This window comes from Melanerpes formicivorus, unplaced genomic scaffold (genome assembly GCF_026170545.1).
Source record: "Melanerpes formicivorus ecotype bairdi unplaced genomic scaffold, bMelFor1.0.p_v2 SCAF_41, whole genome shotgun sequence".
NCBI classification, from domain to species: Eukaryota; Metazoa; Chordata; class Aves; order Piciformes; family Picidae; genus Melanerpes; species Melanerpes formicivorus.
Window position 1 is genome coordinate 4,791,535 of NW_027142393.1, and position 14,395 is coordinate 4,805,929.

General features: G+C 50.0%; 1 protein-coding gene across 1 annotated transcript in view; it reads left to right on the top strand.

Annotated features, from left to right (window-relative positions):
- Positions 1-14,395, top strand: part of LRP1B (LDL receptor related protein 1B) — a 603,705-nt gene that overhangs the window by 412,683 nt on the left and 176,627 nt on the right. Inside the window, exons 27-31 of the mRNA XM_068158711.1 lie at positions 476-720; positions 7,936-8,067; positions 9,870-10,097; positions 12,333-12,507; positions 12,779-12,873. Of these exons, the coding sequence (XP_068014812.1) occupies positions 476-720; positions 7,936-8,067; positions 9,870-10,097; positions 12,333-12,507; positions 12,779-12,873 (875 nt within the window). The remainder of the gene's footprint in view (positions 1-475; positions 721-7,935; positions 8,068-9,869; positions 10,098-12,332; positions 12,508-12,778; positions 12,874-14,395) is intronic.

The following is a 14,395-nucleotide window of genomic DNA, read 5'->3' on the forward strand; positions in this document are numbered from 1 at the left end:
GGCTTGGACTCTTGCTTGAACCTGGCTGCCAGCACTGTGGCCTGCTCTTCTCTACTGTGGTGAGGGCAGTGGAATGTGTCCCTAGACAGTGAAGCTTCTGCCTCTGCCAGCTGTAGCATCACCCCTGGCTCCCTCTGCCTTAGAGAGCAGTTGCCTGCTTGTCTTCCCTGACACTTGTTAATGAACCCAAGCTATTGCCCTCTTTTGTCCATAACTTCCTCTGAATGGAAACTCTTTTCCTTGCTGTGTTCTCCTAGCATGGAGGTAAATTTGACCTTGAAAACAGTATGCAAGCAAACCTGTACTTCCTGTCCTTAGTGAACTGAACTCACACCAACAGCTGATCTCCAGAGCTGGTGCCTGAGCTGTACACATCCTCTGCTGTTAGCAGGGTGTGAGGGTGAGGTGTTTTCGAGACATTCTGCAGCCATGCAGGTGGTTTTCATGCACCCTTAGCTGTGGGGCTGTCTTGTAGGTCGGATGCCATTTACTCTGCGCTGTATGACGGAACCAGCATGATAGAAATCATCCGGGGCCACGAGTACCTCTCTCATCCCTTTGCTGTCTCCTTGTATGGGAGTGAAGTCTATTGGACAGACTGGAGGACCAACACACTTGCAAAAGCCAATAAGTGGACTGGCCAAAACGTCAGTGTGATACAAAAGACAAGTGCTCAGCCTTTTGACCTTCAGATCTACCATCCCAGTCGTCAGCCACAAGGTGACCACGGAATTGTTGCTGTTACAGGGGTAGGGGGCACGGGGGGGAGGGGGAAGGGTGGGGTGTATTCTTTTACCATGCAAATATCTGTACATGAATTTGCCTTGAAGTGACAATTCTTAAAAGCTGCATTTAGCACCTCTAGTGCTCCTTGGGTGCTGGAAGAATCTGGATCCCAACCAGCAGCCTCCTGGGATGAGCAGCTGTGAGCATTGCCCACCTGGACTCTTGTTGGTGTGTTCCAAGTACAGTGCAGACCACCCGTACTGAAAAGGCTTCCAAGTTACTTACTTCTGGGCCCAGAGTGACTAGTCTGATAGTGCTGAACACACACCAGTGTTAGCTGCCTTTCTTTTGCTCCTCTCCAGGGGGTGATTATCTTTTCCTGGGAAATGAGCTCTGGGTACAGTCCTTAGCTGTGCAGACTCACTTCCTGCTGTAATTTGCCTTAATTTACTCATTCTCTTGCCTGTCTCTATTTGCTTCTCAGTCTTCTTGTTCTGCATAACAGATGCCACCACTACCTTTCCACCTGTGCAGCCCCAGCTGGGTGCTGTCCATCAGCTGATGCTTCCCCAAAGCACATCCTCTCCACTTAACAGCTTATGTCTTCAAATGGCATCTTCCATTTCAATTGAACAGAGTATGTCTTGCATGGGAGAGGGAGCTCATCCTGCTGGAGGCAGGGGTCTGGAGTGTAAAAACTCAAGAAACAGCAGACCTTAGGTTTGTGTGTGGCTGACAAGCTCAAGTGAAAGGAAGTTCCCAGGATGTGCATTAAACAACTAATAGGAAATTCTTTAGGTGCTTTCTCAACTCACTGCTTTCCCCTTTCCATCTCTGTATGCATTGCCATCTTTTTATCACTTTTCAGAGCATAACATTTATTTACACCTGGGCACTGCTGCACACTGCTGCCAAGTGCCTAGGCTCTGTCAGCAGCTCCAACAGGAGCTGTGTATTTAGTACTCTTCAGCTGCTCTGAGATAAAACTGTGTTAATCTTGACAATGAGAACTGCCCAGATTTGATCTGTCTGATAAATAGATAAATCTTCTATTCAATCCTAATGAAAACTGCAGGACCCTGCAAGGACACAGCTCCTGAGAGATTGGCCATTTCTCTGGCATAGGTAAAAGCCTTAGTGCATTGCTTACAGCCCCAGCTGGAGTGTCAGAAGGTTGTCTCTCTGAATCTTTCAGCCAGATGTTAAATATGCAGTGGAGAAAGTTTTCACTGATTTCAGTGCTCATACCTGTGAAGCTTCACAGGGCCCAAGAAGGGAATCCCAGAGCAGGCCAGTAGTTACACATTTATTATCTTGCTAGGGTGTAATTGGACCTCTTCCTCCTCTGGAGCTCCAGGATTACAAATGCAGAGGTTTCATTTCACTGGGGTAGAATTCTTTTCCACACTAGATTTTCTGGCTTCAAGGATGGCAATACAGAGACTCCACCCAAGTGTGTTGCTGATTACAGGAGCAATAATTAAACCCAAATTAATTATAGAGAGGAGTGACACATTTGCCTAGAATCCCAGAATGGCTCAGGCTGGAAGGCACCTCAGAGCTCATCTCCTTCAACCTCCCCACCATGCCCAGGGACACCTCTCAGCTACACTCAGCTGCTCAAGGCCTCATCCAGCCTGGCCTGCAGCACCCCCAGGCAGGAGGCAGCCACAGCCTCCCTGGGCAGCCTGGGCCAGAGTCTCAGCAGCCTCCTGCTGAACAACTTCTTCCTCAGCTCCACTCTAACCCTGCTCTGCCTCAGCTTCCAACCATTCCCCCTTGGCCTGTCTCCAGACACCCTCAGCAGAAGTCTCTCTGCAGCCTTCCTGCAGGATCCCTTCAGGTGCTGGCAGGCAGCTCTGAGGTCCCCCTGGAGCCTTCTCTTCTCCAGGCTGAGATTTTGCTGTGATTTCCTCCTGACACCTACCTGTTGGTAGCACTATCAGTTACTTCTCCAACTGTGCCTTCCCTTAGACCCCCATTTCCTCTTCCTGCTGACCAGTCGAAGATAGGTGAACTGAAGATCCTTAGTGCAGTGCTGACACTTGGCAGGGTTGTCCTTCTTCTTCCTAACAGTTATTCTGCCATCAAAAAAAGACTTCTTTAGTGGGCTTTAGAGCTTCTCCTTCTCTGACTTTTCAGGTGTTGAGACTTTCAAAGCTCCTGTAGCCCTGGCTTGGGAATCATAAATGTTGGTGGAAATAATTGGAAAGTTTTGTTGCATGGTTGGTTGCTGAATCAGCTGCTGGACTTCATTGGGTGTGAAGTGAGGAGGAGGTGGTTGGCTGAAGTAGCAATGACAGGCTAGGGTAGGATGATGAGTAGAACAAAATGGTCCCAGTTACACTTCTGCAGTTACTTTGTTGGAAAGATGCTTGGAGATTTCTTTGTTTTGATGAAACTAGAGCCACAGTGATGTTTGGAATAAAGTTACAAGCAAAGTATAGCACAGGAAGCTGTTGATATGTATTACAGGCTCTCAGGAGATTAGAGGTTGGAAGGGACCTCTGGAGATCATCATGTCCAACCCCTGCCAGAGCAGGAGCATAGAATCCAGCACAGGTCACACAGGAACACATCCAGATGGGTCTGGAAGTCTCCAGAGACTCCACAACCTCTCTGGGCAGCCTGCTCCAGGCCTCTGGGACCCTCACAGGGAAGAAGTTCCTCCCCATGTTGAGGTGGAACCTCCTGTGCTGGAGTTTATATCCATTGCTCCTTGCCCTGTCACAAGGTGCAACTGAGCAGAGCCTGTCCCCTGCCTCCTGACCCCCAGCCCTCAGCTATTGATAGACATTGATCAGATCCCCTCTCAGTCTTCTCTCCAGACTAACCACCCCCAGGGCTCTCAGCCTCTCCTCCCCAGGCAGTGCTGCAGTCCCTTCAGCATCCTTGTAGCCCTCCCTTGGACTCTCTCCAGCAGATCCCTGTCCCTCCTGAACTGGGGAGCCCAGAGCTGGATGCAGTGTTCCAGGTGTGGTCTCAGCAGGGCAGAGCATTGCTGAGCATTTCCAAACCTCTTCCTGGAGAACTGAGCTCAGAACTTCTCCACAGGAGCTGGAATGCCAGCTTGCTCAGGACAGTCCTTCTGATGTAAGCATGGTGCATGGAGGTGCAGGTGCAGGCAGAACGTAGCCAGGGTGGACACCATTCAAGTACAAGAGGCAGACTCTGCCTAGCTAAAATGTGATGCCATGAAGGGACAGATCCAAGATGAATGTAATGTGGAGGATAAATAGGTCCTTAGTGAATGCATATTCAAAGGAGGCAGGGGAAACTCTTCATTTGTCAGCTGATGCTAGAATGTCTGAGTGAGTACCTTAAAGGTTGCTGGCCAAACCCTCCCCCTCCCCCCCCTCCCCCCATTTTGTTGGAATAGTGTGAGGGAGAGCAGTCAAGCAGCAGAGTGATGACAGTGATGCATGGGCATCAGTGCACAGGACTGCAAGGCAGGTGGATTGACAAGTAATCAGCACTGGAAATCAATTGAATCATGCAAAAGGCTGGGCAGTTGGTGAAAATGCCACTTCTGTGAGTGGCTGTGATCAAAAGGAAAAGATATTGGTGGAAATGATTAGGACAAGAATAAAGAACCCCAGAGAGGGCAATGTGAGCTGTGTAAATCCCTCTCACTGCCAGGGCTTGAATGCTGTGTGCAGATCACAGAACAGATAGCCAGGGAAGCTGACAGGCTGATCAAGAGTGTGCAAAAGGGTTTTGTATGAGGGCAGGTAAGCTGCTGCTGCTTGAAATACAGCTTATAGGCAGGCTGCTGTGTGATGGCAGGCTGTGAAATCAGGAGTGGCAGGGAGAAGGTGAGCAGGGAATGGCTGTGAAGTTATTCCCAGGAGAGCTAGGAGGAAGTGTTAGACCTAGCAGAGGGAACTAAGAGCCAGGTTTTGGAGAGTGACAGCAGTAGCCTGGCTGTTTGCCTGCAAGAGAACTAGGTGCTGTTGGAAAGTCAAGAGGGAGCTTAGCTCTTCCTGGGTGCCAGCAGTGTGACAGTGTGGAAGGAGGTGTGTGTTATCTCCAGCTCTGTATGCACACAGCTGTGCTATGGGTCAGTCATCTTTAGGTCATGGTAGCTCACTGCTCCAAATGTGCATGCACGTGCAGACAACTGTGTCTGTTTGCAGCACCGCCACTTTGGTATCCCATGATCTCTGAGAGGGATTGTGACATGGACAGGTAGTAGCTAAGCTGTGCTCTCTCCTCTTGGGTGATGCTTACAGCACACTTTCAACCACAGCTAAACTGAAAGGCCTTTTGGTTCTGTTCTGGTCTCTATGCTCTTCTGCCTGAATTCCATGCTCAGCAGCTTTGGTGCAGAGGAACACAGTGCACTACTTGCACAGGGAGACAAGATGAGGATCATTATTCCCAAGCCCTAAATAGATCCTTGTGAGAGGCAGTTGTGTGGATAAAAGGAGGCTGAAGCTCCACTGAAATTGCTGCTTTGCATTGGCAGCTAAAGGGAGCAGTGTTTTGTAACACACAGGACTGGGTCCTAAATCTCACTGCAGCACTCTTAGCAATGCCATAAATGGAAGAGGTTAATCTCCTGAGATCTCTTAAGACCTAAATGATGCTCTGATCTCCTTCAGAACGTTGTCCAAACCCTAAATTAAGCTTCATTTTTGATGTGTGGTTCACAGAGCTAGATGACATATTTACTGTTATTAATAGCCTATTAATTATTCATGTTTGTCTTGAAGGAGGCCTGGAACCTTCTTCATTTCAGTCTCTTCCCCTCAGCTTCACAGCTGTTATCTTGCATGGGAAATTGTGGGCTTGTTAAGCACCCAGAGCCAAGAGAAGTGCTGATGTAGAATAAACATCATTCTGCTGTAATATTTGGGAAGGAGAGAAGGAGATAAGAATAAGGATAAGGTTAAGAAGGTAGTTGGCATTGTCCAATAGCAAAGAAGGTATTGAGCCATCAACCATGAGGAAGTATTTTTAAGCTTATTGGTCCAGCTGGCTTCTTGTGGGAGGTTTAATAGAGCTGGCAGAGAGGGCATGGGAGGCTTCTCTTGAACAAGCCTTGGAGCAGCAGCAGAAACTGCAAAGGCTGTGGGAGTGCTGAGTGGCACCCAGTACTGCCAGCCTTGGGAAGGGGCAGATGGGGAGAGGGCTTCAGGGAACTGTAAAAGCTTCTGTTTGGTTTGGGGGTTCTGGGGTAGAATGCTGGATTTCACTGACCTTCATTCTTCCTGCAGAGAAGCTGGTAGCTAAAGGGTGGAGGAGCTGAGGGGTGATATTAAGGAAGCACACATGGCTGAGAGAGAAATGATTCAGTGGAGCAAAGCTTTGAGTCTTTGAGTTTTAGTGCCTGAGTCTGAGCTAAATTTATTTCTCAAGGAAATGAATCCATCAGCTTTCCTACTTATCTAATTACTCCCATGACAGCCTAGCGCAGCGGTGGAGGAATATATTCAGAACTAATTGGGTTGGTTAATTATGAGGTTGGCTTTCCAGGTTAGTCATTCCCATTGCCTTTCTCATCACTGCTGCGTTTCTAAAGGCTTGTGTGGTTTATTTCTCTCTTAGCAAAGGGAAGAGTCAGCGCTCATTTATGCTTCAAGAGTCTCCTCAGGAGTGCTCTGGAGCTGTGTGTGCCATAGTCAATGAAGATCATCCTAGGTTCTGGAAGGCAAAGCTGTCCTCTGCACTCAGCCTTCCTTCTGCTCCTGAAAGCTGGTTTTACACATCCTATTCAGCCAGTGAGCTGTGGGAAGTGACTTGAGAACAGCTGCACTTAAGAGAGGTTTGACTTTCAGAACAGTCCAAATGCTTTGGCTTGCTTGTTCAGATAGGCTCTGCATGGCAGCTTTGCAGCTAGCATGATGGGAGAGAGATCAAAGTGGCAGGGAGCACTGGATTCACCACAAACTGCTGCATCATCTAAGCTTTGCTTCTTCAGAACAAAAAATAGATATAAAGATTGGGTGCTCAGATCCTCAGCTTATGAACTCTTTGCACTCCCTCATGTGCTGTGGTCAGGAGTCTACAATTCTCTACATGTAAATGCTGTGAATCACAGAGTCACAGGATGGGAGGGGTTGGGAGGGACCTCCAGAGATCACCCAGTCCAACCCCCCTGCCAGAGCAGGGCACCCAGGGCAGGGCACACAGGAACACATCCAGGGGGGGTTGGAAAGGCTCCAGAGCAGGAGACTCCACAACCTCTCTGGGCAGCCTGCTCCAGGGCTCTGACACCCTCACCCTGACAAAGTTTTCCCTTCTGTTCCCCTGGCACCTCCTCTGCTGCAGCTTGCCCCCAGTGCCCCTTGTGCTGTCCTTGGACAGCCCTGAGCAGAGCCTGGCTCCAGCCCTGCACATCTTGATCCCCAGCAATGAGGGCAGCCCTCAGGCTCCTCTGCTCCAAGCCCCAGCTCCCTCAGCCTGTGCTCCCAGGGAGATGTTCCACTGCCTGCAGCAGCTCTGTGGCTCTGGGCTGGGCTCTCTCAAGCAGTTCCCTGAGGTCCTTCTTGAGCTGAGGGGCCCAGAACTGGACACAATATTGCAGCTGTGGCCTCAGCAGGGCAGAGCAGAGGGGCAGGAGAAGCTCTCTGGACCTATTCACCACAGCCCTTCTGATCCCCCCCAGGCTGCCCTTGGCCTTCTTGGCCCCAAGGGCACATTGCTGGCTCAGGGGCATCCTGTTGTCCACCAGGACCCCCAGGTCCTTTTCCCCAGAGCTCCTCTCTGACAGATCAGCTCCCAGCCTATCCTAATCCTTGGAGTTGTTCTTTCCCAATGCAGGACTCTGCCTACTCTTGTTCTTGTTGGATTTCATTCAGTTTCTCCTTTCCCAGTCCTGTTCAGGTCTGGCTGCATGGCAGCCCAGCCTGAGGGGGTGTCAGCCACTCCTCCCAGTTTGGTGTCATCAGCACTGGCTGACAGTGCCCTCTGTGCTCTGATCTGCAAACAGAGTGCAAAATGCTCACTAGGAGAGTTTCACCAGTGGCTTCAGAAAGCTGCAGGGAGAGTTTGTGTGGCTATTCTAGCAAGAACCACCCCAGCATTTCAGACAAACGCCTGCTTGGGCCAGAGCTGGATGGTACCTGGGGGGAAGGTGCTTAGTCCAGCGAGGTTGGGTTTGTGTCCAGCAGAGCTGGCACCCCTCTCCCACCAAGGCAGCCTAGAGCAAGCCCTGGTTTCAAAAGGTGTTTGTTATATTTTGTTCATTCCACGCTTCACTTCCAGCTCCCAACCCCTGTGCTGCTAACGAGGGCAGAGGGCCCTGCTCCCACATGTGTCTGATCACTCACAACAGAAGTGCTGCATGTGCCTGTCCACATCTGATGAAGCTATCTCCAGACAAGAAAACCTGCTTTGGTAAGTTCCCCCCCAAACCACCCCACCTCCTGACAGCTGTGTTTGGGTTAGAATCTTGAACTGGAGCAACTCAAACACAGCCTCCTAAAGCCAATCCCTGCACTTCCTCTTCATTTTTCTACCTTAAAGGGACAGCTCCTCTTGGAGACTTGCTAAATGCTTCTGGTGTCTGAGGGGTGTGGAGCTTTGATGTTTACTACCACAGCTGGTTTTCCTCTTGCTTTTGTGCATGGGGTGTTAGCAAGGAAAAATATCTTTGGAGAACAGAGAGGTTTATCCTGTAAAGAGCATCATCAGAAAGTGATGAGTCAGGGAAGCTGAATAACAAAAGGCTGCTTAATAGCTTAAATCTCTACCTGCTCCTCTGGAGCTGCCTTGGTTTCATTTGCTGCAAGGATTAAGGAAATGAACACTAAACATTAGACATGCAGCCTTGCAGGGGAGTTCTATAAACCTTTGCAATAAACACTTAAGCTACAGAAGCCTCCAAATGTCAAATCATTGTGTCTGGTGTCTGCAAATCCTTGCACCACATTGCTCTGTTCAGTGCTGATTAATAACACTGGGGAAATGCAAACATTTTGTCCCATGAAGGAGACAGCCAGGGAAAAGAGTTACCTTCACTGTTCCTTCACAGGCATCTGCTCCACTCTTGTTGACTTTTGGGATGAAAAGAGCTCTAGTTTGGCTTTAATGTGTGGCCACTGTTCAGTTAGGGATGTCTGAACCACAGTGATCAAGGAGTTTCTCTGCCTTTCACTGCTCACAGGGGCATCATGGAAGCCCTTCTGAGTTTTAGTGGTTCAAACTCTGCCCTGTTACAGAGATACTCTTCCCCTGGGACCACAGAATGGGAGGGGTTGGAAGCCACCTCCAGAGATCACCCAGGCCACCCCCCCTGCCAGAGCAGGGCACCCAGGGCAGGGCACACAGAACACATCCAGGGAGGGTTGGAAAGTCTCCAGAGCAGGAGACTCCACAACCTCTCTGGGCAGCCTGCTCCAGGGCTCTGCCACCCTCACAGGGACCAAGTTTTCCCTTCTGTTCCCCTGGCTCCTCCTGCTGTCAGTGCCTGTTGGGATGTAAAACTGAAACAGCATCTCTTGGATTGGGACACATGGGATAAGTTTGAGAAACTTCTCACTGAGTGAGTTTTGCTTAGCCATCCCCAGGGCCATGGTGAGCTGGTGGTGAGGCAGCATGATGGCCAGCATCCAGAATGAAGGTGTGTTCATACAGTCAATAAGGTTGAAAGAGACCTCAAGGATCATCAAGTCCAGCCTGTCACCCAACACCTCATGACTAGACCATGGCACCAAGTGCCACATCCAATCCCCTCTTGAACACCTTCAGGGATGGGGACTCCACCACCTCCCTGGGCAGCACATTCCAATGGCCAACAACTCTCTCTGAAGAACTTTCTCCTCACTTCCAGCCTAAACCTCCCCTGACACAGCTTGAGACTATGTCCTCTTGTTCTGGTGCTGGGTGCCTGGGAGAAGAGACCAACCTCTGCCTGTCTACAACCTCCCTTCAGGTAGTTGTAGAGAGCAATGAGGTCTCCCCTGAGCCTCCTCTTCTCCAGGCTAAGCAACCCCAGCTCCCTCAGCCTCTCCTCACAGGGCTGTGCTCCAGACCCCTCCCCAGCTCATTGCCCTTCTCTGGACACCTTCAAGTGTCTCAGTGTCCTTCTTAAGTTGAACTGGCCAGGGCAGAGTGGTGCAGAGAGGCCTTGGCTGCCTTGGCCTGCTGGCTGTGTTCTGGAGGGGCTGAGGAGTGACTTTTTCCCTGTGTTTGAGCAGAAAGGAAGAAATTCCTGCTGTACGCCCGGCGCTCCGAGATCCGGGGAGTGGACATAGAGAACCCCTACTTCAACTTCATCACCGCCTTCACCGTCCCCGACATCGACGAGGTCACCGTCGTCGACTTCGACGCCGCGGAGGAGCGCTTGTACTGGACTGATGTCAAAACACAGACCATCAAGAGGGCCTTCATCAACGGGACTGGCCTGGAGACCATCATCTCCAGAGGTAAATGGTGTAACACTGAAGGAAAGATAACCCATCGTGGGGAAAGGTGTCCTGAGCATGACAAAACATGGGTGTGGAGTTCTTATCACAGCAGCACAGAGTTACTGAGCCTGCAGAAGACCTCTGAGATCATCAAGCCAGCCCATGACCCAGCACCAGCTAAACCCTGCCACCAAGTGCCACATCCAAGCTTCTCTTAAGACCTCCAGTGATGGTGGCTCCACCACTCCCTGGGCAGCACATCCCAGTGCCTGATCAGCCTTTCCATGAGGAAGTGCTTCCTAATAGCCAAGCTAAACCTCCCCTGGCACAGCGTCAGGCCATGCCCTCTCCTCCTGTCACAAGCTGCCTGGGAGAAGAGCCTGAGCCCCACCTGGCTACAGCTTGCTTTTAGGTAGTTGTAGAGCATGGTAAGGTCCCCTCTGAGTCTTCTCTTCTCCAGGCTGAACCCCCCCCAGCTCCCTCAGCCTTTCCTCATCAGACCTTCCCTCCAGCCCCCTCCCCAGTCTGGTCGCTCTCCTCTGCTATCTCAGAGACAACTTCACTAACAACTGGCGATGTTCTCAGACCCAGCAACAGGCACAATGCTTAGAGTGAGTCTTAGAGCTCTTCCTTACACCATGAATTGAGCTACCAGAGAGAGAAAGAGTTGTTGCTGGGTTTCTAACTGGTAGCAGCAAACCCCCATAGTTCAGTGTATAACCTGTGCAGGGAAAATTGAGAACACTTGTCAAGCAGCTTCCCAAACCTGTCCTGTGTGAGTGTGCTTGTCAGCATTCCTCCATGCTCTCTGTGTTATGGCAGAGTTTTGCTGGGGCTTTGCTGTTGGTTGGTTTTTTTCTGTGCTGGGTGGCACTTATATACAACATTTACAGCACTCTGGTTCTCTGCCCCATCAAAAGGTCCCAAGGGCTACTGCCCGTGTGTGAATGCTCTCATTTGCTAGCACTTGTGTTTTTATACTACTTCATGGGAAGCTTGGTAAGCCCATCCTCCTGGGACTCTGGTTGGATGAAGCCTCATGCCAGTGTCCAAAGATGCCAAAGTCAAGCTTTAATCTTTTTAAGAGTATGAAGTGATTACTGTCCAGTTCCTCCAACCAAAACAACCCAAAGAGGCAGGGGATCAGTTCAAAATGGGTCAAGACTGTGCATTCAGGAACCCCTGCTGCATCCTCAAAGCTGGCAGACCCTGGTGCAAGGCAGTTCCAGCCACATCCACGGCAGTTTGTCAATGACAATAACTCTGTCAGTGGAAGTTGTATAGGGATAGAGTGCAAACTATCAACTGGAATGAAATCATTGATCACCCTTGGCCTGTTTCCTCATCTACAGAGATGGCCAATGTGAGCCATTGCTCTGCCAAGGCAGAGTGGCATCTTCCTCTCCAGCTACTGCTTTCATTTCCAGCATTTGAAGCAGATATTGAGAAGTACTAACATTGGTTTAATCAATAGCTTGCAAGGATGGCTATCAGGTGCAAAGACACTTGTCAAGCTACCGCATTAATCCTGTCTTACTCATGGCTCTCTACCTCTGGCTTTGTGGGTTAACCACAGAAGGTAGCTGAGCCCCCCAGAGCCACTCACTCCTCAGAGTGGGATGGGGGAGAGAGTTGGAAGAGTAAACGTGAGAAAGCCCCTGGCTGAGATCCAGGATCCAGGCAGCTCAGCAGGAGCAGCAAAAGCTGCAAGCACAAGCAATTGACTCACTGATTCCCTCTGGCTGGCAGATGCTCAGCCAGTTCCTGGAAAGCAGAGGACTGAGCTGGAGTCTTCAAAGCCTGCAGACAGAAACCCAAACAACTTCTTCAGTGACAAAGCTTCTTGGCTAGCTATCCCCTAGATAAACGGTGCTGTAGAGCAGTGATTTTAATGCAGACATTCTGTGTGAGCCTTCCTGCTTCTGGAGTCTAACTCTGAAATTGCAGCAGTTCTCTTTTGGAAAGCCACCAAAGCACAGCCCAACAAAGAAGGGTGAGCCTTGCTTTTACATCCTGAGTAGCACTGATGTGTGTTAAATGGGACTGTTGAACTTCCAGTGGAGGCAGGCTCCTTCTACATCCTCATGCCTTTGAACCCCCCCCCCCAAGGAGCAGCGCTTGGTAACAGCTCCCTGAGCAATCAATGCTTCTGTAAGCAGCAGGATGCTCTGAGGGTCAGCTCCTGCCACCCAGATTGCACCCAGAGCACTCCAGAAGTAACATCCCCACTACAACTGCTTTGCCTTTCTGCAGATACCCAGAGTCTCAGGGGCCTTGCAGTGGACTGGATCTCCCGAAACCTCTACTGGATTAGCTCGGAATTCGATGAAACCCAAATCAATGTGGCACATTTGGACGGTTCCTTGAAGACCTCCATCATCCACGGCATCGATAAACCCCAGTGCCTGGCAGTCCACCCCGTCAAAGGGTAAGGCATCACCCACAGCAGAGCTCAGCAGAACCTTTCTTCTTTGCTCACGTTAAGAGATTTCAGACTTCAAGTAAATGCTTGCTCTGGGAGAGCTTTTGCTGAGAAACTGAGCACTGCTTCCCCGCCAGGGCTCCCCCTTGATTGAATCATATCAGCAGTACTCGCAGGCTCTGCCTGCCTCCAAACATGGGAACGTCTCCACTGCTGATGTGTTGAAGATGCTGTGTGCACAAAGCAGCATGGTAATCATGTTCATTTTCCTCTTCAGTAAGCTCTACTGGACAGATGGTAACACAATTAACATGGCAAACATGGATGGCAGCAACAGCAAAATTCTCTTTCAGAACCAGAAAGATCCTGTTGGTAAATACCTGTTTCATTTTCTCTCCTCTACTTCCTGCCACACATAAGCCAGAGAGGGAGTCAGTGAATTCCACTGGAGTGCATTCTTAGGGATTCAGGATTACCTCTGTGCTTTCTGAGGGAGGTCATTGAGCTTCTTGTCAGCTGAGCAGCTGTTTGTTACAGAGCTCTGGCCCCAAGCACCTGCTGGATTGCTTACCAGGGCATGGCTCTTGGGAGCTGCTGGAGCACTGTGCTCTCGGGGAGCTCTGAGGCAGCGTGCATCGACGTGCTGGCTCACTGACTCAGCTATAGCCAAAGCACTCCAGGATTAGTGGGGGAGGAGGGTGTTGTCTGGGGCTCGTTGTGGTTGGGTTTGTTTGGTTTTGTGTTTGGGTTGTTTGTATATATTCTTTCAAAGAGAGCTCACTCCTCTCTTCTGAACAAAGCATTTTGCTGATGGTGATGGTGCAGCCCTCTTTGCTGCTTTACCTCTCTCATTTTCCAGGTTGATTCTACCTCAATAGCCTCTGCAATGTGGTTTATTTTTCTTTTGAATAGCAAACACAATCTCCAAACACAATTGTTGTCGTTGTTCTGGAGACTGGCCCTTGAGATTTTTATCTGCAATGCATTTTGTTTGTTTAAAAGAAGTTCTCTCTTAGGTCTGGATGTGCACTGAGCTGAGAAACAAACCTAAGGCTTCTCTAATATTAAGTACTATTTTTTCACCTGTGGTCAGCCACAGACAGTTAAAACAGAAGCTTTGGGTTCACATTTCCCACCTTGGTGATTCAAAGTTCAAATACTGTCTCTGTGCTGTTCTTTTCCCTGGACTTCAGGAAGGCAGCAAATTGAAATATCAAACTTCATGATCTGGTAGTGGAAGTGAAGATCTCATTGCCTGTATGGCTTTAGGATGGGAATCTCTGTGTGTGAACTGGCAGAAGAGCTGCCAGTGGTGTTCCTTCTAGATAGTAGAATGTTTAGGGAAATGTGAGTAAGGGAAGAGGGAAATAGAATTGAATTAACCAGGTTGGAAGAGACCTTTGAGATCATGGAGTCCAACCTCTCACCCAACACCATCTGATCAACTCAACCATGGCACCAAGTGCCTCAGCCAGGCTCTTCCTAAACACCTCCAGGGATGGTGACTCCACCACCTCCCTGGGCAGCACATTCCAATGGGCAGTCTCTCTTGCTGGGAATAACTTCTTCCTACCATCCAGCCTAAACCTCCCCTGGCACAGCTTGAGACTGTGTCCTCTTGTTCTGGTGCTGGGTGCCTGGGAGAAGAGACCAACCCCCTCCTGGCTACAACCTCCCTTCAGGTAGTTGTAGAGAACAAGAAGATCTCCCCTGAGCCTCCTCTTCTCCAGGCTAAGCAACCCCAGCTCCCTCAGCCTCTCCTCACAGGGCTGTGCTCCAGACCCCTCCCCAGCTTTGTTGCCCTTCTCTGGACACCTTCCAGCATCTCAACATCTTTCTTGAACTGAGGAGCCCAGAACTGGACACAGGACTCAAGGTGTGCCCTAACCAGTGC